This window comes from Cupressus sempervirens, chromosome 11 (assembly GCF_028749045.1).
Source record: "Cupressus sempervirens isolate cs-2001-9-10 chromosome 11, ASM2874904v1, whole genome shotgun sequence".
Classification (NCBI taxonomy): domain Eukaryota; kingdom Viridiplantae; phylum Streptophyta; class Pinopsida; order Cupressales; family Cupressaceae; genus Cupressus; species Cupressus sempervirens.
In genome coordinates this window covers 379226996-379252837 of record NC_143128.1, presented here as the reverse complement: position 1 = coordinate 379252837, position 25842 = coordinate 379226996, and the positions used below count along the sequence as shown (strand labels likewise).

The following is a 25842-nucleotide window of genomic DNA, read 5'->3' as shown; positions in this document are numbered from 1 at the left end:
TAACTGATATAACTGTCTTCCTATAACACTCACTCTTAGCTAGGGAGAATTTGTAGAACACATTATGCTCTCAAGTATATGAAGAGATGTCATCTCAGTGTGATATTCAATTCACTATGAGGCTAAACTTCTCACCTTTCATAACACACAATCAAAACAATTTCCATAACTTTAATATAAGCCTAAACATCACCTTAAGTGTGGTCTATAATAGTAACTATGTCATGGTGTCTAGCAAGATCTGACCCAAAGAACCATAACGAGTTGGTTATCATGGTGTCTGGGAAAATCCGGCCCAAAGAACCATGATAACACTTGCTCCTAGACATCCAGCACATTTAGGTGCTACAAGTTAATATAGTGTATCTAAGACCTAGGTCAAACTATTGATAAGGTCGTCACCTTACAATAGTGACCTTACACACATGAAAAATCGTCACCTTCCATTACATATCATATGTGAAATGGTAACCACCATAAACCAAGTCAGAGGGTGGTGCAAAGGCTTTCACCCCAATTCTCTCTCACAGAGAAGAATGCATTACAAGGAATTTCACTTAGAACTTCTCCTCATAGAGAAGATATCATTTACAAAGGATTGCACCTCAAAATTCTCCCTCTGAACAATGATCTTGGCAAGTCAATTGCTTTAGTTACTCCCTTAGAGCTCTCCTCGCCTAAGGATGTCTATCGAACTCCCTCTGAATTTGATATCAATCTTTCAATTTTCTGGTGGCAAGTTGTTACTTCGTCATAATGTATACATGGGTAGGGCCATTTTAAATCACACGGTCACACCATGTATTTTAATACTCCCTCTGAACTCTTAAACTGCCTTTGAAGAAGTGTCAGAGTCCCTCTTAATCATCATAAGAATATTTTCTTTAAGATGACTAATGAATTTTAGATCACAGCTGCTTTTGAGCTACTATCATAAGATTGAGTCTACACAATATTTTGGTAGCATGTGTAAAGTACCAGCCTTCTTTTCCTACCAGAACATCCTCAGAAGAAAAAGAAAAGATTAAGGCAAATAACTCTTTTAGTATGTATAGAATTACAAATAAGAGAAAGACTACTTATCTACACATCCTTAATACAAGCTACTTTAATGAAAACCCATATGCATCAAATCAAATGATGATTCAGATTTGAAACTCTGATGATGCCCCTTCCCTCACATCTCCCCCTTAAAGATGATTTAAGTAGGAATGAAACATTGATTATTATTATTCCCCCTCAATGTATAATTTCCACTCATTTCATTTTATGGAGTCGGAAAATTTCTACTAATTTTTTTAATGAGTAAGCTAGTAATTTATTTGTGATCTCAATGCATATGCACCCTATTGACAAAATGTTATTCAACTGAATCGCATATTTCCTATCTCAGCTAACATTGTGATGACCCCTCTCCTTACTAAGTTTTCTCTCAAAAAGTGGGTCCAAGGTGCCTAGCACCTTTTGCATTTAATTTAAATAAAGTTTCCACTCTGTCAAAGGTGGTAGTTAATATGAATATCTTATTTTGGCAGTAAATGTACATTCTTATTGAATCGACATTTCCATTTCATACTTCCTTCCTTATCCTTAAAATTATGCTATCAGTCACTCCCTCTCAATCAATAACACTGAGATCATTGAAGGTTAACTAAATAACATCCTCAGTCTTCTCCCTCTCTTTCAAGGTTGCCTCTAATAACATGTTAGTCTCCCTCTCAATCTCCCTCCTGCAGTAACATTCTCAAATGAAAAGATCAAGGAAAATAGCTCTTGTTGATCTATATTTAACACCTTATTATACTAACCTACATGCTATTCAATTTATAACTGACTTAATTTGTATGGGATATCGTACCCAATCTCTAATTGTTTACTATTGATAATTTGTCCTCATTGTTGAGTTGAATTCCTCTCCCTTTCCATTGTTTAATGGATCAAATATAATGTCCATTGGCATTCAAATGGAAAGTTTAAATGCAAATAACAATGGGCCTTCTAATCTTTTTCTATTATCCTCTATTTTAATTCACCTCCGCCCTTTTGACTTGGTTATATGGAATATCGAATGCCACATGTAACTTCTATTTTATCCTTTTATTGTATAATCTTCACGTGGTTCTTTGCCTAGTTCACCAACGATGGAGTCCAACCACCTTCTTTTTCATTCCTTTCATAATAATACTGCACACTGGCATTGGGGACTATTAGTATTGCTTGGGCTGTCATAGGTTCGATATGCATCATGTGGTTTATAAGGATCTCATGGCAGAGTCATGTAAGTGCCTCAGAGAACTCAGATATGATACATCGTATAGAAACTCGTATTAAAAAAAGGGCGACTAGTTAATTATGTGACATAATATGTATAAAATGGAGCCGTCAAAATTAATATAAGTTTGGCCTCCGAAATGGAATCACAAAGAGCTAGCAAAGCCAAAGGAGGTCCCTTACACAAACTTGCCACAGGAGCATTGAATGCCCATAAGGAAACAAAGGGGTCAATCTGACGTGGAGAGAAATGTAGCAAGGTAGCTGTTATAACTACCGATAAACAAATTGCACATAAGCACTCCAAGCTTTTTTGCTGCATGCTAGTGTTTGAGTTAATATATTAACTACGAATTCATTTTTGCTGATATATTAATTTTGAATACTTCTGCAAATGCACGAGGTTTTTGTCTCCATGTCGTTGATGTTTCCTCTTTGGCAGAGTGATGAGATTCATGTAAGAGAGCATCTCTTCCATTCTTTTTTTCCGGACGCACCTCTTCATTCATTCATTGCACTTAATCTGTTTGTAAAGAACTATCGAAATTTACTGTTGATGACCAATTTTCGTTGTTCCCCCCATTTAATGTATGATGTGAATTTCTTGCAAATATAAGAACTCTCGATGCCAACTTCCAACAATAACCATCATTGGTGTAATGACATTGAACCACAGGTTGAAACCAATAACCTCCAACTCACTTATTCTTGTTGTCAACTTATAAGACAAATCTTTGTGGATCCTTCCTATTGACGATAAATGTCACTGTTGTGATATAGTCTTTTCGTATCGCATATGCGCACCAATATATAAATCAAAACCTGTTTCCTTAAACGATAGATGAATCAATATGTTATATATGCTTTTGTCCTCCATGTATGGTTTTCACAATGATAAATATTCTCATTTTGTCTGAACCAAGAATCTTAAGTTGCAGGCCCAATTGGTTGATGCGGTAATGTTTAGACACCGCAAGGAAGTGACAGAGTTAATGCTTATATATATATGTCGATTTGCAATCTCCACACTTTATGAGATGCCGCACAAAATTTCAGTCAATTCCCAAAATCCATATTAATCATAACTAGACAAAACATAGACTTCATGGATACCAATATTTTCAAATCGAAGCTAAATTGACCAAATTAATATTTGCTCCAGAAATTAATATTCCACACAATGTAAGATACTGGCATCTACTAAAAATATTTCCACCCCCATTTTCCACTACGGAATTTCTTATGCCAAAGAGCCACCAAAAAACAATGGAGAGGGGGTAAATAGAAGCTATCATATTTCATGCAGAAATCTGCCGACACTGACTTTGAAGAACTTCATGCATGTCCTACAATCTTCATTCCACCACCAATTTATTTTTCTCTCAACTTGTAGTGGATTTTTATTTTTGAATGTAATTTTTTAAAGATTCGGTATTCAAAGATTATCGTAGTTCATATGGGTTGATTCCATCGTAGGTATCTCATATCTGCTTATTTGAATATTGATGTCTCTAACTTAGTTTAACATGGGCATGAAGTCGTTTTTTCATTTTCTAGCCAGTTTGTCCATTCAGAGTTGTCGTATTGACCATAGCCTTCAAATATATGTTTGCATGTAACATTTATCCCACCTGGAGTAGAAGCTTTTGTCCATGTCACTATTGCGAAATTTTGAAAAATCTACTACCAATGTTCTTGAATGCATGTTGTCTTTATTCAACTATTCTCTCTGCTACAAACTCATCAATGTCCATCAAGTAGTAGGTAAGGTATTTTCCCTAAAAGGCCTTGTCAATTCGAATGTGAATTTACATCGAGACGGGTGCCTGTAAATTTGGCATGACCTATAGATATCATCATCCTATGGATATAAGTCTTCCTTCACTACACCGCATTCTAAATCCTATATGCTTTAACCATTCATATCGTTTCTGGTGCTCTTTATCACATGTATTTGAACAATTTAATACATTTGAAGTTGGCTCTGATACCATGTTGATTTCTAGGATCGCTGCAAATTTACTAACAATTCTCATTGTATTGATTGTGTTCCAAATGCAAATGAAGGCTTATGAATAAGGGAGGAGACATGTCTATGGTTAATCATCACTAGTTAACATATTAAAATATTAGTTATATATAAATAACCATATATATAATATATTATTATATATGTATAACAATATATAAAATATATATTATTTAACATGGATAAGTATATGTAGGAAATGATGAGTTACCAATAACAATAATGTATATCAGATCAAATCAATCTGACCGAAGCTACAGCTTTAACACCTTCCTAAAATTCTTTTATATGGTGCTCGAAAAACTCAAACTCAAAACCTCTATGCTCAAAAAGGTCAAATACATAACCAATTTTAAGCTTTCAATGCTCAGAAATGAAATAACCAAATGGAATTTTGAATGCTGCAAATTTGAGAATTTCTAACTTAATAACCAATTTCAAGAAATTGTTATAGCAAGGCTTCTGTTGTCCTACATTTGAAGGTGTATAAATTATTCTTGCCTTGATGAACTGCATCCTTGTCATATTGCCATGGTCTACCCAACAACAAATGCCAAGCATCCATAGGCACTACATCACAAAGTATCTTATCTTGACACACACCTATAGAAAATTCAATCCATACCTGTTCATTCACAAGCACGTTCTGACCTTTGTTCAACCAAGTAACTCTATATGGATGATTATGAGGTATCTTGACAAGTTTTAAGTATTGTACTACTTCCTCTGAGATGATGTTATCAATGGATCCTGAATCTATGATCACCCTACACACTTTTCCAAGTATTTTACATTTGATTCTAAACAATGCTCCTCTGCTTGGGTTCCTCCTTGCTTGGTTCTCTAATCAACACCCTCCTAAACATGAGGTTCTCTCCACTCTCTGAATCAAGATTCACCTTAGGAGCCTTTTTACTGCTCACTTCTTTTTGCACATAACCAATCTTTTTATCCCCTTCAAAAGACAAAGCTTTGTCAAGGCATCTATAAGTAGGATGACCTAAATGACCACAGTTGTAACATTTCATGTTGGCAAAATGTGAGCTTCTTCCCAAATCTACCTCTTCCACCACTATTGAAACCTCTTCCATTTGCATCACTACTCTATTTAGTGAATTTGGAATCTCCTTAAATATTTGTTTCATTACTACTACCACCATATCCACCCCTATGAGTGCCTCTTGAATCTCTCCCTCTACCTCTGCCTCTTGAGTTTAGAGGTCCATAAATTGATCTCCTCTTGGATGCTCCATCTTAGTCCTCCCAAGTATCTTGCTACCTTAATACTCTCCTCTTCTTGAAGCTTGGATCTCAAGCATAGTTTTTGGAATTCTTCAGTGTAGGAAGCAACATCCATGTCTTTTTGTTTCAAGCTTTGTCTTTTCTTATGCAATTGAATCTCATAATCTTCAGATAGATAATTCTCTTTGACTTTAGCCACCATAGCTTTCCAATTAGCTATAGGCTTCTTTGCTTCTCTTTCCCTCTCTTCCTTGAGGAATTTCCACCAAGTTAGGGCTGGTTCCCTGAATCTTGATTTAGGAACTTTCATTTTTATAACCTCTTTTATTCCCTCACACTCAAAATAGTTTTCCATTCCCTCTATCCACTACATTACGAACTTTGTATCCATCTTGGTAGTAAACATGGGTATTCCATCAAAGGCTTTGCCACCCAAGGCTTTGATGGCCTTAAGGAAGGGTTCTTCCAATGGAGGATCAAGTTCAAGAATTATATCCTCTTCATCTACTTCCTTGCCCTTGTCTTCACCATCTTCCAATTTCTCTTTCACCTTGTCAGTTGCCTTTGCAACTTCATCAAGTTTAGTCTTTATAGCCTCTAGGGCTTCCACTAGGAGTCTATTCTTCTCCCTATACTTTGTCACTTCTCTAGCTAGCTCTGCATTTGTCACCATGGTGGTTTCTCCCACTGTCTCACTATCAAAGTCTGATATATACAATGTCCTATCCCAAAACTTTCACTTGCTCTGATACCAATTTGATGGGGAAAAATCCTTCACATACTAGTCCCTCTCTCTCTTCTAGGACTTCACAAGGCTCTATTTAACCCTTCTTAGGGTTCACTCTAAGACCCTCTACCAGGAGAATGCCTATCTCAATTCCCCTTCCTTTCTAAGGATTTCCCTACCATCTTACTCCTTGGGAACTAACTCCACAACTTGAGGTTCTAACCCTCATTCCACTCACCAAAGACTTTCTTGCGGCCATGACAAGGTGTAAGGCTTCTTCCTTGGTCAATTTGATCAAGTTAGGTGTGTTCTTGATTAAGGTTTTCATTGTTCTTCAACCAATCTCATCAAACCCTCTCTATGGGGCTCATAGCTTTTGTGCCCAATTAGGTCTCCTAATTGGCTTTTTTCTTCAATACATTCCAAAACTCTTTAGTGAGGCCCCAAACAAACTAGGGTCCCAAATACCCTTTTGGGAGAGCCTTGAGATTTTCTAGGTCTCAAGTCTTCAATTCATCTATACACCTGATTTCCCAAAATACCCTTATTTTCAAGGGTTTGTGGACAATTTGCCTTTGCAAGTGATCAAATGGCATTCAAATGGTCTCAACTTCCGATCAAACCCTGAATTGAGGACCTTCACTCAATGCTCTACACACTCCCACTCTAGATTGGCACAAACAAATCCATTCATACATTCATTTAACCTCTGCAATTTCTTCAAGCACCTAGCTAGGTACAACAAACTCGCCTAGGGCTTTATCTTAAAAATAGCAAACCAACTCAAATTGAACCCAAAAGACATATTTACAATGTATGTAGAGTGCTCTACTTGATTCCAAGTGGCCATGGTGATTCAACCGTTGCAATTCGAGTTAGAGATATTTCTAATCAAACTACCCTATACAGGAAAGTGAACAGGGCACTATGAAGAAATTTAACAAACACCTAACGAAGTTGAACTATTTGAAAATCCAATGGTACTCCAAGAAACTAGAAAGAAAATGCTCTCTAACCATGCAACTAAGATTTCCAACTCAATCCATTTACATGTGGATGATTGGCTTGCAAACGGACTGAGAGCAAAATCACTGTTATATTTGTTTGCTTCAGACAGCATGACTGTGCAAAATGACCTCCAACCCTTCACACAGGTCTGGCATGAGCTTATATAGCCCTGCTGCCCGCAGCAACCATTGGTACGACCCTCCAACTGATTTTAGGTAAGTTGCTCCAATGGTGTCAATGTTGCCATGACAACTTTGCAAAGTTGCAAAGTTGTCATGAACAACTTTTACATATTTTGCATTTCAATGCAATCTAGACTCAAATTCACTTCCAATGAGCCAAATTTGGTTCAAATCAACCACTAAACACATTTTAACATCTTTTCACTCATTTTGGAATCAAAGTAAACGTTTGACCACCTTTGACCCATCTAGACAACTTGTGCAATTACAAACTTGCATTGACAACTCATTGAGAAACCCTATGCCAATGACCTATTGAACTTCTAAACAACCCAAACACCCTTAGGACTATGAACTATCCCTTATTCACTTGTGGTCTGGCTAGGACCACTACAAGCCGAAATTTCACTAGAGTTTGACCAAGCCTCTAGGTGCTCTTGCACCATCTAGCTTGCATTCAAGTCTTTTAAATCACTTGATATGCTTTGGACGCCACTTTCCAATTGCTTGGTCAAAACGGTTTCTAAAATAATGCAATTTTTGGATCTAACTTCCTACACTTGGCAAGCTATGAATTTTGACTCATCTCTTCCAAAGATCGAGTCAAGATTCAAAGTCTATTTAACACTTCATCTTGTAATCTTTTTAAATCCAAGAAATCTCTTTGATTGCATCTTTAGATTTTTCATTAGTGTTTAAAATGACTTCTTCTCTTGCCTCTTGATAAAACGGTATGATTCCTTGTAATTTTCATTAGGATTTTGTTGTATATATTTGTTATGTTGTGATTGCAAGTCTTTCAATTTCCATTTTAAGATTTGCAACATTTTGTATATATGTTGTCTCTTTTTCTTATTCTGTCTTCTTCAAGTTGCATATGAAAGGTCCCATTTACTTGCATATGCAATCGGGGATAAAATCGCGTTCTAGTATGGAAGCAAGTCCCTCTTTTCCCCTCATGAGAATCCAAGTGCAAGTCCCACCAATATGCTTCCCATGAACCTCCATATGGCTGTCCTATGGTTGAAAAAGAATTTCCCACATGCTTGTCGGGTACATAGCATGACTTATGCCTACTAAAGCATGCTATGTTTTCATTCCACTACGTTTTACTTCTCATTTACACAATTTAAAGATTGTTGTTCGCATGTGTAATGCACCCAAAAAAAACCCGTTTTTGGTTTGCCAACTTATTTTTTTGCTATCCCGAGCTTAACCCGTATGCTCATTCACTATTCGCAATAATCTCATACACTTTCCCTATTTATACTTTGCCCAAGTCCATGTTTCTACACATCAAAAGAGAGAAATGGACCCATCTATTCTTGAAAGAATGTATGATGGCTTTTTCTGGAAACTTAATAATGGCAACATGCATAACCCGAAACATGCAAAGCAAGAGTGCTCACATAATGGAACTTAAAATGAGATGAGAGAATGATTGAATGTATAAAATATTTTCAAAACGTAGATGAAAAGAAACAAATGTGTTTTTCAAGAGACAATCACCATTACACTACAGAGCAAGCAAGGATACAAGTTCATGTTCTAGTTCAAGAGCTTCCACCAAACCCGAGTACGTCGACTATTGGGTATCCTATAGCAACATGAAGACAAAAAAAGGACGATGTAATAAAAGTTGTCTTGTTAGGCACTTGGATTATTTTCATCATGTATCATGTATTTGTAATTGATATATTGCATGTAATATAAAAACCAAGAAGTAATTGTATGTGATAGTATCACATGCAAAGTTGTAACATGTAATCAAGTTGCAATCGCATTTGGCATGCAACTTTGAATAAATCAAATTAGTTAGAAGTTTGTTAGCGAATAAGTCAAGGTGGTTGAAGATTTCCTCATTTTCCTCCACCTTTCTCCCTCCTATTTTCCTATATAAAAGAGGGAGCTTATAGTAAATAATCATCTTTTGGCAAGGAAAAAAATTCTGCCAATTTGTATTGTGCACAAGACTCTGTGCTTGGATGTAAATCTAAAATGCTATCAATAAAAGAAGCAACCTGTTTTCAAACTTCAAGTTGATTTGTGTTATATGATAACATTTTCTAGATATTGATTGTGAGTTTTGGAGCTTTGATCAAGAGGGATTTGAATTTAATCGTACAGATTTTGAGCAACCTATTACATTCAAAGCCAAGTTGAACTTTTGAAGACTTTGTGTTCTAGGAGGACAAACTGTCATAGATAATAGTGGCTGTAATCACTTAGAGCTGAAGACTTTGAGCTTCAATTGTAAGTGTTGTTATTGAATTTGAGGGTATCCAGTAAGAGACTTTGTGCCTTACTAGTTATTCTACTTAAATCTTCATTTGAGACAAGTGCAAGAGACTTTGGGTTAGCATTATTGTTTCACTATTAACTTCCAAAATTTACACCCTAAAACTAAGCACCTAAATACTTAGAAATTCTGGAGAACATGGGAACAATCACAAATTTGTGGGTAAACTATGTAAGTGACTGAACCTCTGGATTCTAGATTGGTTCCTATCAGATGTTTCACTTAAAGCTTGAAAATTTAGGAGATAATGGGATAGAAAGATACGAAAAAGAAAAATTAAACCTATGGTGATGCACCTAGAATCTGTTGTATTCAAAGAACATTTACACTTGAAAACAATGAAATAATCTTCAGACTCACACAACTTGCGTAACAAAGGAAAAAAAACTTTCACAATGACAAACACATTACATTTAATGACACAATCTGCAACCTATACTATACATTTTACCACAAAAAAAGTATAAAAATGAGACAAAACTGGAAGGAAAATGAGACTTTCACAAACAATTTTATCAAATCACATGAACACAATTTTGCAAATGACAAGAAGATGATAAGAATTATGCCGAAACAGTCTCCAAGGTAGCTTCTAAATATCATAAACTGAATTACAGAATCATGCAAAAAATGCCCAAATGATAGAAAAAATCACTAAGAGCCCAAATTGCATAAGAGAGAACTCCCAATAATGAGTTCCAAAACTCACTAAGTAGACTTCTCAACCACTTGGGTCAGATGCTAGAAAAAAGCCACAAAAAGAGGGCTTTAGAAACTTCCAAAAATGAAGTCTCATCACTCATTAGACTTCACTAACTCATAACTGCCCCCATGATTCATCATAAACCACCCCAAAACGCTCCAACTAGTCATAAAGATTTTTCAACTGACAAAACAAAGTCAAAAATGACCTGCAAACCCCTATATTCCCTCCATTGTTTAGGTACATGTTGCTTCACAATTAATGGCTATAGCATATGCAAAAGTCTATCCACCTTTATTTTTGCATGAAGAATAGAAAATATTAAATGATTTATAACAGTATCATTAATATTTTCTTTTTACACTAAAAACTTATGCAAAAAATAAAAGGAAAGTTTATCAAAACAATTAACAAACTTACATATGTTATAAGTTTATAACACCTAAGCCCATAAAATAATGAAACTATTGGCTTGCAAAAAAGAAGTTAAAAGAAGCAAATGCCAAAAACTATAAAAAAAAGAAAAGGGCATAATATCTGCTTTCATAACCCTAAACTCTTCATTTGTAAATGCATTTGCTTAGAGAGTAAGGAAGAAATTTGGCTAGGGTTTAAAGGCCGCCATTACTCTTTTTGGAGCTGCTCCATTTGCACTCATTCTTTGACTAGATTAAGCACATTTCATTGCTTTCTTCACAGCTACGACTGGTATCAAGTATCAGCAGCCATTTTAGAAAGGTATGCTGTTATACTTTTGTTTGCAAGAAACGTGATTCGCTTCGAATATGCTCAGGTTTTGGGGTTTTTTTTTTATGTTCTTCATTTACTATTGCATTATCAACCTTGTAACTGCTGTTGTTCTCTTGGAAGCTTTAATTTCGCTGTTAGATCTGGAGCTTTCTTTTAAAACCCGGTGTGACTGGGTTTTGCTAAGATTTTTCTTGTATTATGTGAGCTGCTTTTTCAAAAAAAAAAAAAAAAAAAACTTCACTTGACCTGATTCGGTAAAGGAGCTGAAGCAGGAGGTCCGCTTAGAATAATATTATCCATTGGGAATGCAAGTGGAGTTTCATTATTCAGCTTCCTAATTTTGAACCAAGAAAACATGCCACGTTTTCTGTTCTTTTCTTTCATTCCTTAGAATTTCATCTACACCTTTCCTTGCACTTGGCTTTTGCTGTTGAAGCCGCCATAAAAGAGGTTTCTATTGCTTGTTTACAACTTGCTGTAGACATCTGGATATTTCCCATGAGTCTTCTATAAAATATAGAACATTTTTACTTGCTGTAAACATATTTTCTCATTGGAATCTGTCATGGGCATTTTCTATGATTCTGTTAAAATTTGCAGCCGAAGTCGTCCAGCTTATAGCAGTTATTTGGTTTAATTTTCTAAAGAGAGTTTCTTCTTTTCTCTATCATATCGATCTGCTGTTGCTTTAGTCATCATTCCTGCTCTCTTTGAGACTGTTTGAGACCCCACAGTAGTCTTATAGGTATAAAGGTGCAGTAATAGAGTTATCTTTTGGTTCTTTTCTATCTGTTGTAAACACTTTCTGAACGTGTTCCTACTCTTACTGTATTTTCCATTGAGATGGAGCTGAAACATTCTTTGAAACAACTTCAAAACCTCTGTTTTAATGCTCTTTGCAAATTTGTTATTGCAACTCTACAAAAATCATGAGGAAAAATAACTCTATTGCCAAGAGCATATACTGCTGTACCTTAACTTTATTAAATTCTCTGCTTATGTAGTTACCTGCTCTGCTTGATTACTTAATGTTATTATCATACTGAATCCTCTTGCTTGTATTTAAACATATTCTTCCTTCCTGTTGTTTCTCTGCAACTGCTGGTAACCATTGTGCTGGGTTTTCTGGAAGATGTCATCATTTGCAATATATTTTCCTGTATCTGTTACATAGGCAAGTCAGGAGTTTCTTTGCTACTGTAGCTCTCTGCATTTTCTTGCATTATATTGCTTGGAGAGCTATTTCTTATTCACTTATTCAGCATATGCACAAGCTTTACTTTGATGGAATAAATGCAATCACAACAAATAAAGAGTATTTTATGATGTTCGAGCATGGGCTTGTGACACTCATAAGCCACTTCCTATGATTTGCAGCTATTTCTTGTGAACCAAAAATGCTTGTACTTGATTATAATGAAAGATTTCATATCAAAATAATACATCCCTTTGACATTATATTTTTCTGATTTTTTTTTACCTCACTTGAGCATTGAGAATATACTTTACTGTCTCAAATATATATTCAAAATAGGAATAGACAGTATATGTGTGGGATAACTAGTTACAGGTATTCGGTCATTGCTTAGATCTTTCAAGATCTAACCCCAACTCTTTCTTCATGCAGGGAGATGAAGACCGGAACTCGGCAGATCAGGAGCTGGATCAGGAACAACGTTATGGACCACTTAACCAATCAAAAGCTGAAAAGGCTGGTTACCTCTAACCCTACCTTCATATGTATTGTTTTTTCATATTCTGAATATGTATGAAAAGTAGTAGTTAAACTCACAGCTTGTGTGAGATGTTTACTTTCAGCATTTTTCAATTCATTCCATATTTGTAAATATCAATTGTATATTCAAAAAATGAATAATACAAGGACATTTATATTTTTTGAAAATATCAAGTGAAAAGTGTTTTCCAGCAACTTCAAGTATGAATTTGACTTTCAAAATTAAATTTTAACATGAGTTAAAATTAAATAACATTCACAAAATATAAAAAGTAAACTGCTGCCTTTGGTGTTCTTCTTACGTCAATTCCAAGCTCACTGGTATTATCATAGCAATAAGGTACTTTTTGTTAAGTTGGAAAGTTAAGAGTTGTAGGCAAATTTTTCCTAAAAAAAGAGGAATTGATCAAGAGACCATCATTTTTGTACTTTTAGTTAAGTTCCTGTTGAAGCCACCTACAGTAAGAAGGAAGCCTCCCTTATGGCTGAGAGAGAGAGAAATCTCATGAAATGTTGCCTAAAGTCACAATTTTGTAAGTCATAGTTAGTGACGTACAAAATGTTTAGCCAACTAGCAAGATGGATGTATCATCAAGAAATTGGATTTTTAATACTTCATCATTGTTCAGAAGAGTGATGCCCTTAACTCTAGGAGAAATGGTATTATCTCTAAGGAGGTAGTGGTTAGCATTAGCTGCAATGAAAAACAGAGAGGGGGCTAGGGGACACCCTTGTCTAATGGACCTAGTCAATTCAAAATACACAGATCTAACCCCATTAATCTCCACTGTAGCCATGGCCCCATGAAGCAACACTGAAACCATTTTATAGAAGTCTGATGGAGATCCCAAAGCTTCCAACATCATTAGGATATACCTCCGTCATAAGCCTTCTCATAGTCAATAAGCAAGATACCCCCTTTCTGTCCCAAGTTTTTAGACCACTCCATAGTTTCCCAGTAGGTGATAAGATTCTCCAGGATGTATCTCCCCTTGACAAATCCTATTTGGGTAAGATAGACAATCTTTGATAGCACAAATTCAGTTCTCAACGCTAGAGCCTTTGCAAAAAAATCATGCACCATGCTCAATAGGCTAATGGACCTCCAATTTCTTTGAGAAGCTTGTCCCCCTCTTTGAGAATCAATTTGATAAGTATTGAATTGATCTTTGGGCCCAAAAAACCCTTCACCATCGCATCTGAATATAAAGAAAGCAGGTCACCACTAGTCTAATCAAGGTTTGATTTATAGAATTCAACCAAGTCCATCTGGCCAAGGGGCCTTCCCATTGGCTAATATTTGGATAGCAATTTTAATCTCTTCTTCTGATAGTTCCTTGTTAATAGATACAAATTCTTCCTTTGGTACCTTCTTGGTAATGATAGCCATGATTTTACCCCTCGCTTGTTCCATGCGACTTCCCACATCTTCAAAAGAGTACAACTACTTGTCGAAAGAATAAAAAGAATTCAAGATATCCTCCTGAAAGGTGAGGGTGGAGCCTTGATCACATATACAAGAGATCTTAGCTCTAGCCTCTTTTGCATTCAAAATATGAAACAAATACTTAGATCCCTTATCTCCCAGGTTTAACCAGTTAGCCATGGCTATGACCTTAGCTCCTCTAACTTTCTTATTTTGCAGCTTTCTAAGGAAGTCTTGTAGAACATAACTTTTCCAACCAAATCAAGGTATGTGGGATTTGTCTTGGATCTCCTTCTCAACTCTTTGCAAAGATTCAATCCACTTCCCTTGAGCACTCCTTGCATCCTTGGCTCTTTTACTTCCAACTACTTTGAACATGTTCTGCCAAGATTGGGAAGTTTGGACCCATATGTCAATTCCATTATTGTGTGGCACTATGTGTTTGTTCTACCAATTGAAAATCACATGTTTTGGAAATTAAAAAGCCCATCATATGCAAAATCACATTTAAGAACCCCTCACAAAGAAGTAATGACGTGGTTTTGAGGAAGGAAACACATGTTTGACAGTTGTATGTGTTTTTGGGTTGAAATACTGCACCTATATGCTTTTTATTGCTAACTCAAGTTATTAAACACATTAATAAACTTTAAAAATACAACACATGTTTTTCAGTTCAAATTCGCCACCTTAAGTGATTTAAATGATTAAATAACATATTTTTTGTGTTTAAAAAGCCCATTAATATGCATTAAGAACTTAAATTTATTGGCAATGGTGTTTTAATAAGTGATTAGCATGTTGATATATGCTTTGAGTTAAAAACCCCACATTTATGGATTTTTAATGTCTCGTGTAATTGAACTTAATAAAATGACTATAGTTTTGAATAAAGTAACATGAAAATAGACTCCAAAAGGCTAATTTTTATAAATCATTAAAAACTATGGTCAAATCTAGTAAAAATGAGTTAAAATTTAAAAATAGATGCCAAAATTCACTTTAACTAATAGATATAATTTTATAATCTGATTTTATCAATAAAAAACCCACTTTTGAAAGTTTTTTAATCACTACGTGTTTTCCTCTTGAGAAAGCCCACCTTTTTTTATAACTTGAGCTAGACAACTTTGTTTGAAGCCTAAGTTAGCTTGAAACGAGAAGATTTCTAAAGCCTATTAACATAAGGCAAACAGGACTCAAAACTATTTACAACAAGAAGAAAAACAAGAAAAGGACGCGAAAGTACACCAAAAGTCAAGCGCCTACAATCAGAGAAGAAAAACTCTTTATTGCAAGCATTGGGATTCGGGAATCAAACTTGACAGTTACTTCCAAACAAAAATGCATTAAAAAAGCTAGATAGAGTCCAATTCGAGGATAATGAATTTCTTTAATGACACCTTAAAAATACATTAAAACGAAGACTCTAAACCTACGAATTCATGAGAAAATTGTGTAGGGTTGCCTTATCTTTGTGATCTATCAAAATTGAGGACAACAAACTTCCAATAGAATTCGTAGTACAAATATAAAAAAACCAAGTTGCACATCAAAAAATATCCTACCTGTAGGTCATAAATACCTAATCAGAGGAAAACTCCTGTGGTGCACAATCAGTGTCGACGTGACAAAAAAACCTATGACCAAAATAAAAGATGGTCCCCAGATATACATAACTCAATCAAAACCCGAGATACAAATATTTTTACTAATTTGAACCCTCATATTTTATTAATTAGAGTAATTAATTAAAGGTCCTTTTATTATATAATTTAAATTTTGGGACTAATTAATTAATTAATTTAATTTAATTATTACATTAATTACCAGGCATAGCAAACTTGGTTCTTAGAAAACAACAAAATCGTACTAAGGTGATAGATCTTAGGTGTCAGAAAAAGTGTGGACACAAAGTAAGACTGCAAACACCACAGTATAGAAGTAGCCCATCCTGTTGCCTTGGCAGTACAGCTTGCAGGGAAAATGGATTGCATAGAATGAAAAGAACAAGAAAGAAACCAGAATTGAAGATGAAGACACACTAGTTGAGGATGCACCTATTGAGGACGCAGTACTAGAGAGAGGTAGATAGACTGCTTGAAGAAGTTGGGATGGTACTTCCACCTTCGCTGTCCTGCTTGGAAGTAGAAGGGGAAAACATAACTAAAATATAAAATGAGACAGTGAGACCTTTCGAGACAATCTCATTGGAGGACAAAACAAAAAGATTTCTAAAAGAGCTCCAAGTTATGGAACACACTATCAACGACATTATAAAGCAAGCTAACAGTCGGAACCTTGAGGCCATAGTCAAAGCAGCAGAAACCTTGGCAACATTCATGAAGGGAAAATGCCATACAGATTAGAATCTATTTCAGTAGAGTGGGTGAAACTAGGAGGACATAGTTGAGTGTTGGACAACCCAGTTCACCATATCTCTAGCAAAGGAGTAGTCACCTCTTTTACACACACTTGCAGAAATGGAGGTAGCATTTAGAAGAACTTACTTAGAACTTTGGCAGGGAAAGGAATTGACAAGCCGAATGGAAAGGGAATGGAAAGAGGAAAAAGCTATTTTAGAAGAAAAATGGAAGGTCAAAAAAGACGACCTAGAAGGGAAATTAGCAACAGCCGAAGAGAAGATGGATGCATTGCATGTACTCCAAGGAGTTTGTTTTCACAATCTACTCCTTGAAGTCTAATTTTCTTTTTGTTTTGTTGAGTACTCGTCTGGAATACGACTTCTTTTCTGAGGGGGATAAATGTAGTACATTTTCTTTTTGTTTTGTTGAGTACTCGTCTGGAATACGACTTCTTTTCTAAGGGGGATAAATGTAGTAAATAATAAATTAATGTTGTAATTAGATCTGCTTAAGCTTTGCTTGGTTAGGGTAGTAAGGAAGCGAGGGGATGCATCTATTGGTTTTCCCAACCAACCGACCATTATATAAGATCTTTGGAATATGGATGATGTACTCATGTTTTTGGTAATCAATGAAGTGATAATATTCTCTTGTCATTTTGGTATTCTGGTGTTAGTAATGAATGTCATATTGGTAAAATTGAATCCATGTCATATTGTTCTATGTACTATGCATTGATAACCATTCTACACATAAAATGCGCAAATCGAGGTTTGAATGAGCAAACACATGTTTCAAATATGCAATGGCAAGTGTATAGACTCAATGTCCAAGCTAGAAACTCAATGTCCAAGCTAGAATCGAGGTTTGAATGGCCCATTATATATTTAAAATATGATCTATTTGGAAAGAACATGCACTAATAAACCTAGACGCCCAAACAGAGAGGAAAGTTTATGCTTAAATGTAAACTTGTGGTGAAAATCGGTGTTTACAAACTCATTTACATATTTATATAACCTTTCCAATAAAAATAATGGTTCAAAATGCATGTTACATGTTGCATGTTTGCCTTCCTATGCAAATCATGGTTTAGATGGTGCTTTACATGTTGCATGTTTTCCTTTCCATGCAAATCGTGGTTCCCCAAGACATTTGCATATTTCATTTCGCATGTAAGAGGGAAATTAATGGTTTGCAAAGCAAAATGCATGTTTAAAAATGTAGCATGTTTAAAAATGTAGGTAAAACCACCTAAACAACTTGTTTTGATAAGAAACAAGTAGTTTTACAAGCCAGAAAGTGGTTTAAGAAACCATTTACACATTGCATTTTAAAGAGCATGTAACATGCAACATGTAATTGACAGTCTAAACCATGATTTGCTTCTTTTTGCGAGAAAATACAAACAAAAAGGGGGGTTTGTGGGTGCAAATACATGTAAATGAGACTTGTATAACTTAAAGTTCTAATTTAGCACATGTTCAATTGATTCGCTTAAGTGAATCTCACTTTATAGGGTTCATACATATTTACACTAACATTTTTACATGTTATGAGTAAATATGTTCAAAAAGTAAATTTTTCAGTTAAGTAATTTAAATTAAAACATTAAAGTGCAACTCAACATTAAGTTAGATAAAAAAGTGAGCCATATAACTTAAATCACTTAAGTTATGAACAAAAGGATCAAATTTTGCAACTACATAAATTAACAATATAACATAAAGTGATTTTAAGTCATATATTTCAAAAACTACAACATAACATGAAATTATAAGGTCCCATAGTTAAATTATGTAGTGGAGATTCTAATCCCCCTCACATATGCACTTAAACCTTAATAACTTTTGACTGAAAAATCCAATTAAGTCCCAAGTTAGCTCAAAACGAGGGCGTGACCAAAAGCAAGAGTTTGAAGGAAACAAAAAGATAAAAGCAATCCAAACAAACACTCAAAAATGCAAAAAGGACTTCAAAGGCCTCAAAAACCAAGTATGATCTAACAAACTGAAAAAACAAAAAAGACTTGTCGAGATCCTTTAGTAAAATGACTCATTATATGGATTGGGAGTGATTGATTGATCAATCCTCGCCAATTGAATAGAGAATTACCTTTGAGAAATATGAAACTTAAATTAGAAAAGTTTTGTAGTGTTTCCTCCTTTTTGTGATAACAAAATGAAGGACAACAATGAGCATGAAATGTGTTTAATGAAATTCTTACATGATAGAAGATAGAAAAAAATTGTGGGAGCTGGAAATATTTTAAAATTTGATGTGGACATTAAGCACTATGAACTTCATGATATTCATAGGTTGGCATGAGTGTGGATACTTCTGAGTAACATTGGCAGTCTGTTTATCTTTGGATTATGCTTTGCATATGTCTCGAGGAGTTAACATGTTTGTCAGTGTGGCCTAGAACATTTGATCAGACGAGACAGCTCAAAGCATCAACATAGAAACACTTGAGAAAGATTCAAAGCCATTACATTTCATCTACCTTCCCTTATCTTCCTTTCAGAAATGAGAAGAAATCCTACATACCATATCGGTTTTGTTTCTTCCTAAGGTGAGAAATATTGTTTCATCGGATTGGACCATCTTCAACATTCAACAACAAGCATCTCCAATCATTACAAGAGCCTCTACATTAAGGAGGGGTTGCACGTACTCTCTTCTCTCTTATGGTGGGTACATTTTCCTTGCATGGGATTTCATTTGTACCTTTTATTGAGGGAATTTTGTTTTCATCTTTTCTAGGGAAAAGCTATGTCCCATTGGGTCTTCTCATTTTCCCAAATTGTGAGAGATTTCATTTCATTGCATCTGTACATGGGTACCTAACATGGCCTGTAATGCCTACCCCTAGTTTAGTTTCATCTTTCTTGTAGGCTTCTAGGAGTAAGCCTAAGTCTAGGGGGAGTGGATGTAATGCCTACCCCTAGTTGACTTTTCTGATTGTATTGTTGGATTCTTTTAGGCCTATTTTATGTTTATGATTATCAGTACTTGGTTACTAGATTAGATTAAATGTCTTTCATATTCAGTTGATATACATGTTGATTTACTCAGTTATTTCCTGTGTTTATGATTATTTCAATGATAATACATGTATGTTCATTTAGTAATTTTCAGCTATCTCATGATGATAGTAGATGGATTATTTATATGCAATTCTATGGTTACCCCATACTTGCATGTGTATGGTGTACTTGTCTGTTTTACTTTATGATTGACGTTCCTGATGTGGTTGAGGGAGGGAGTCGTAGTCACCTACTAGTCGGGATCTACACAATGCATCACTCCCCACCATTGCAAGTATAGTTTAGAATATATGAATATGCACATGCGTGGATTTTATGCAGTTTGCAGGTATGGGGTATCGACTTCCCTGAATTGCCACGATGAGTGTACCCTATCGCAGTATCTCAATGGTATAAGTGGGGAGATTATTCTCGAGTCCAAATCCTAACCTAGGCCAATTGTCCTAAAATGTAGGACAAGAATCTGAATTGTTTACCCATACAAATTTGTCAAGTGATATGAATTCATGATTTTGACCCTGCGGTTTGATTATGTTCTTTATCTTTAGTCGAGTTGTCATATTTAGTCTTGTGGGTCTATGATAATTTTCAGTTATAATTAAATCAAATTAAAAGAGTTTTTAACGATTTAATTTAATGAAAATTTTATAAAGAAAATTCAATATTTAATTATATTTAATTAATTGAAAAATTAATTAAATAAAAGAATTAAATTTTAAGATATAGATAAAGTTATAATTTTGGCGTATTTATATTTCTTTAATTTAATAATAATTTATTTAGGAGTTTCATTGAAATAATAAACTCTAAATAATATTATTAACTAAATTAATAAATATATTACTAAAAGAGTCTCGTGATTTAATTAAAGAGAGAAAGGAGTTGATTCAATAAAATTATTTTATTTTAAATGCAAAAAGCTTACACACGAAATTAACATATAATAGAATAATAAAGGAAAAAGGGTTTTTGTGTGATTGCACAATGAAGCCCTAGTTTAGGGAAAAACTCTTTATTAGAGAATTAGAGTTCATTTCTCGATCAAGCAATTTCTGAGAAGGGTTTCAGAAGAAGGGAATAATTGCATGCTCTGCGTGTTTGTCGTATTAGCATCAGATTCAGGTAGAATCTTATCGGTTATTTGCACAGTAGTATTTCGTTTTTCGAATTCCTGTCTTCTTCATGTTTGGATAAATCTGTTTTCGGAATTTTAAATTTGGTTCAAACCCTTGTGTTGAAATTTATTGTTCTTTATTCTTGAATACATCTGTGAACGAATTATTTAAATTGAAACCCTTGTTTGTATCATTATTGGTCTCTATTTTCAAAAACATCTGTAAATGAATCAAAAACTTTGAAACCCGTGTCTTGAAAATTATAAAGATCCGTGTTCTTGGCTGATTACAATTGGGTGGGTTTTGGAAAAGAAATGAAGATTTGAGTTGTAAAAATTGATTTTTTATTTGTAATTGTTCTATCAAATCTTTCACATGAATTTATTAAAAAAAAATATGTTAATAAAAATTACTATAGTAAATAAATTTACTTTGATAATTCTTATCACATTTCATAACAAAAATGGTGAAACTGCATATCATTGGGGTGGCATGGTGTTTTATGTTTTTGTTTATGAAACATAAATAAACTAATAAAAGATATATTAAATTGGGAGATTGGGGGCCATGACTTCCCCTGTCCCCCCTTCCCTCCAAAGTTTAGTCGCTAGCTACAAAGGCAGCCAGGACCGCCGGAAGCAGTCTTAACACTGTGGCAAACAAGGCTGCCTAAGCAGTAGTGCTGCTGCGAATAGTAAGGCCAGCAGGCCTAAAACACTATCTTATTGTTTTGATTTTTTTTAAATTATGTTATTAAATTTTAATTTAATTATATTTTTTGATATAGTTTTTTTTCAATTTAAATTAATTAAATTTTAAGTATTTTAATAGATGTTTTTAAATAGGGTTTTTTGCTAATTAATTTAATTAATATAATTTGTTAATTATATTATTATTATTGTTCAAAATTATTTTATCAATAGATTAGTAATTATTTTATTAATAATTTAAAATAAGTTTTTTTTTTATCGGTAAACAGTCGAAGCCTAGATTAATTATTATTATTTGTTGGAATTAATTATTATTATATGTTAAGCGAAGGTAGATTCGAACCCAAGACCTCCCACATGAGAGGCTTGCAAGTTACCGTTGCATTGTAGCTTTTGCCTAAATAAATTATTTTATTAATAGATAATTTTAATCATTAATAATTTAATGATTTTTTATTGAGTTTCAGTAATATTTAATTGAAGTCTTTAATTAATTTATTATTAAAATATATTTGTACAATACATTGTGAATTGTGATTTGAGAAAAATTGGTAAACTCAGGTGTTGGTTGATAGTTCAATGTCATATTTAATTGACTTTTAATAAGATTTATGAATCTATTACTCTTGTGAACTCGAAAACATTAGCAAATTAACACTAGGGAAATTTTATGATTTGAAAACTTTAGTAATTATCATACTTTAAAAAGACAAAAACCGTAATATGTATGTTTATTGAATCTTGTGTTTTGATAACGAATTGAACTATAAAACAATGTTTAAAAAACTTTTTATGACTTGTTGAGTGTTAAGATTCGTGTAGACCTGAGAACATTAGCGAATCTGTAATACTTGAAGAAAAAAAATGAGAACTTGAAACCATAGTGAAAATTGAACTTTTGTGTTTTCAAAACCTAATGAGTTATGAAAGTTACTTGTGTATGTACTTTATGTGACGTGTGGTTTACTAATGTGGGTTTCGAGTTTGACTTAGAGCTTTGACCAATCAGCACGTTTACCAGAGGCTTGGGGAGTTTGTTCTATGATAATGTTATGTATCCGATCTTTTATACCTAACCATTGTGATGTAGTCACATGTTTTCTTTGATGAGTTTGATCTGTTGGTTGTTATTGCTTTCCAGTTTCTCTTGTGTAGAACTGAAGTGAATGGTGTGACTTTTCTGGTGTAACCTTTGAGTCTTTGATCAGTTGTCTTTGGAGTGCTTCCCAGTTGCTTGTATAGGACTGAGGTGATTATGTGATTTGTTCTTGGTGATGTCATGTTATGTCATGGTTTGGTATATGTGTACTTGATTTTGGATTAGTCTTCTTAGGATGATTGTATTGGTGAAATCTGTGATTTTGATCAGTGATATTGCAATACTTCCAGTTGCTTGTTTAAGAATTGATGTGTGGTTTATGGTCGTATGAGACCTTATGCTTTTGCTGAGCCTAGGGTAGGTTATTTGTATGTCATGTTGGGAAGTGGTTTGCAAATGGAGGTCGGAGCCCTAAAGAGGTTGCTTGGGTAACCCATTATAGGTTGTTTTAATAAGTGATAACATTTCATTAAATAAGTTTTAAATGAATTAATAAAATATCGGTGCCACATAAAGTCACTAGGGGGCTGGAGTCCTGAGAGACTGTCAGGGTAACCTTAGAGTTGACTCGTTAGTATGCCTTGTCTATACGAAAGGATACTGATGCTGCATAGAGACACTAGGGTGTCAGAGTCCAGAGAGGCTGCCAAGGTAACCTTAGAGTTGGCTCATGCAATACACTTGCCCACTTACATAGTAGATTTCCTACGTGTCTTGTTACCTCTAGGATTAGATGATACTTGTCTCTTGGTACCTTTTAAGATAGTTTTTTTTCACGTTTTCCTTGACCTAGATGTTGGTTATGACTTGTGGTTTGATATCCATATGGGACTTGAGTTTATCTCCTCAATGCGGTGGGAGTGAGTCATGTAGGTTCCACGATGTCGGGTGGTAGTGCATTTTCTTATACCATTGAGATCCAACCGTTGGATGCCATTGCTAGATGTGCCTGTGCAAATGTTCCTTTCTATCCGATCTTATATTTCTATTGGATGGTTTTATTATGTTGTACTATATTTGTTTATTAGAGATCTTATCAAATGATGTATTATATTCATGATGTATATTCTTTGAGCTTTTCACACCCTATGACTTTTACAGTGGATGATTACACATTCTAATTATTGCCAAGTGGCATCCTGTAATTGTATATTATTTAAATGGATTTGTACTGGCAGTTATTCTTTGATGTGGATTTGTTAGATATTGTATTTAGTATTAATTAAACTTAAATGTGATTCAACATCATGAGACCCTTAAGAGATGTAATTTGTTTTATGATGGTTGTTATGTATGTGAGTCAATGCTTCCGCTATTTTATCTGTTGTTGTTATTGCTTCCGTTGTATTATCTATTGTTGTTTATTATCTTTCAATAAAAAATGTTTGGCAAACTTAGTAAAACTTTAAGTTAATTTCTTTTGGGTTCCCTGGCGGGGCGTTGCATGGCCTAGTAGCTAGGACTCATCTTGAATTGTTTGTATTTGTCTACATTCTCCTTAAGTCACACTTAAGAGACGTAATAGTATGAAAGAGGCATTTAGCTAGTTCATCACCTATGTCCTAATCAAACATGTCAAGTTTAACTAAGGTACACACCAAGTAGTTATCAATTTATGTTACAAGTCATAAGATTAAGGCACATATCATAGTCTTATACAATCCTTCGTTCACCTTGGTCTATATCACCAAAGGGTCTCCTTTGTAATCTTGACTCAATTAATCAATCTATCATTTGCATCCTTTTATAGAATAAAAAAAAATTTCCATAGCTAATCTCTTGCACTTTCATGAAGTCTCAAAATCTTGGGTGGCTAAAATCTTCAGCAAAATCTTACACGGTATAGAAGATTCTATACCAACTCTTACACTAGGAAAGTAAGGTCCAAAGATTTTGAAAAATTTCCTATCATATTGGTGTTATTATTAGACATGTAGAGTTATAAATTGAACTGTTCAAATGTGGTGGATTTTTATGAGCAAACTTATCTAGTATAAGAATTCTTCTTGCTTAGGAGGTTTGTTAATGACTAAATGTCTTTCCTAGTGATTGTTAAAAATCTTTTGCACTTCAGTACAAATGAATCTATACTCTAATTGAAATGTTTAACAGGTCATATGTATATAATTCTCAAGAAAGTTTGATCTCTAAAAGGTTGTTAAGTTGCCAATTTTTATAACCCTATTCTTTTCATTGAATACTACACTATGACATGCATGCAATCAAACAAATCACAAAAAAGTTAACAAGAATAGAAATAACTTCAAGCACGTGCTTATGTTAATAAGGCCTCAACACAAACAAAATAATGAATGAAATGGAAAATGTATATGCAAGGACTGAACTTACTTTTAGGCCTGCTAATGGAGCATGAGCAATGACAACTCCAGAGCGTGGTTTGGAACGAACTTCTTCTGCAAGAAGCAGCCACCCATGAGAACCCTTAACCACTGCCAACATGTAAACATGCATGTCCTTCCCCTCTTCAAATGCAATTCTGCAAGGAATTGCATCACCTGGATTAACAACACAGAATTGTAATTTTCAAGGGATCCACATTTCATATATTTTCTAAGTATCACTGATATAGAATTTTATAAATCAATGTAAAAGGACAAGGTATTTCTTTGTTAAAAACTAACCTAAATTCACTTCAACACCAACTTTTACAGAATCAAGGCCGGCACATTTGGCTCTACAACTGGCAGGAAATTCTTTTATAAGATCCAATGGAGGAATTTCAGGAAATGTGCCTCTCAGCATTAAATTCACAAGTTGATGAAAAAGTACAAACACCTGAAAATCAAATTTAAGACATCAGTGGAATTTTCACTGAGATGCAAACTATATGGATGCAATATTTAGGTATTATTCTCAAAGAAAATTTAAAAATGGAAGAATATCAAGAAATGGTAATCAAGAAGTATAATCATGTTGTTTAATGCATCTGAGGATTCGAAGAGATAAATGCACTTGCACTAACTGTTTTTTTCTATATTTTCTTGAGACCAATTACAATTTTAAACCAATTACATTTGACTAAATATATTGCGACTAATTACAACCTGCACAGCACCCAACATCCTTTCTCTAACAATAAATGAAGAGCAGCTGCCTGCAAGTATAATTC

At 34.3% G+C, this 25842-nt stretch overlaps 1 protein-coding gene across 3 annotated transcripts in view; it reads right to left on the bottom strand.

Moving 5' to 3' along the window:
• Positions 1-25842, bottom strand: part of LOC149529634 (protein TRANSPARENT TESTA 9-like) — a 177360-nt gene that overhangs the window by 33017 nt on the left and 118501 nt on the right. For 2 of the 3 annotated variants that reach the window (XM_089811748.1, XM_089811749.1), the window contains exons 16-18: positions 25778-25827; positions 25355-25508; positions 25062-25228 (exon numbers count right to left, since the gene is read on the bottom strand). In XM_089811748.1, coding sequence (XP_089667874.1) covers positions 25062-25228; positions 25355-25508; positions 25778-25827 — 371 coding nt within the window. The remainder of the gene's footprint in view (positions 1-25061; positions 25229-25354; positions 25509-25777; positions 25828-25842) is intronic. The other variant, XM_089811750.1, reaches the window with a different exon arrangement.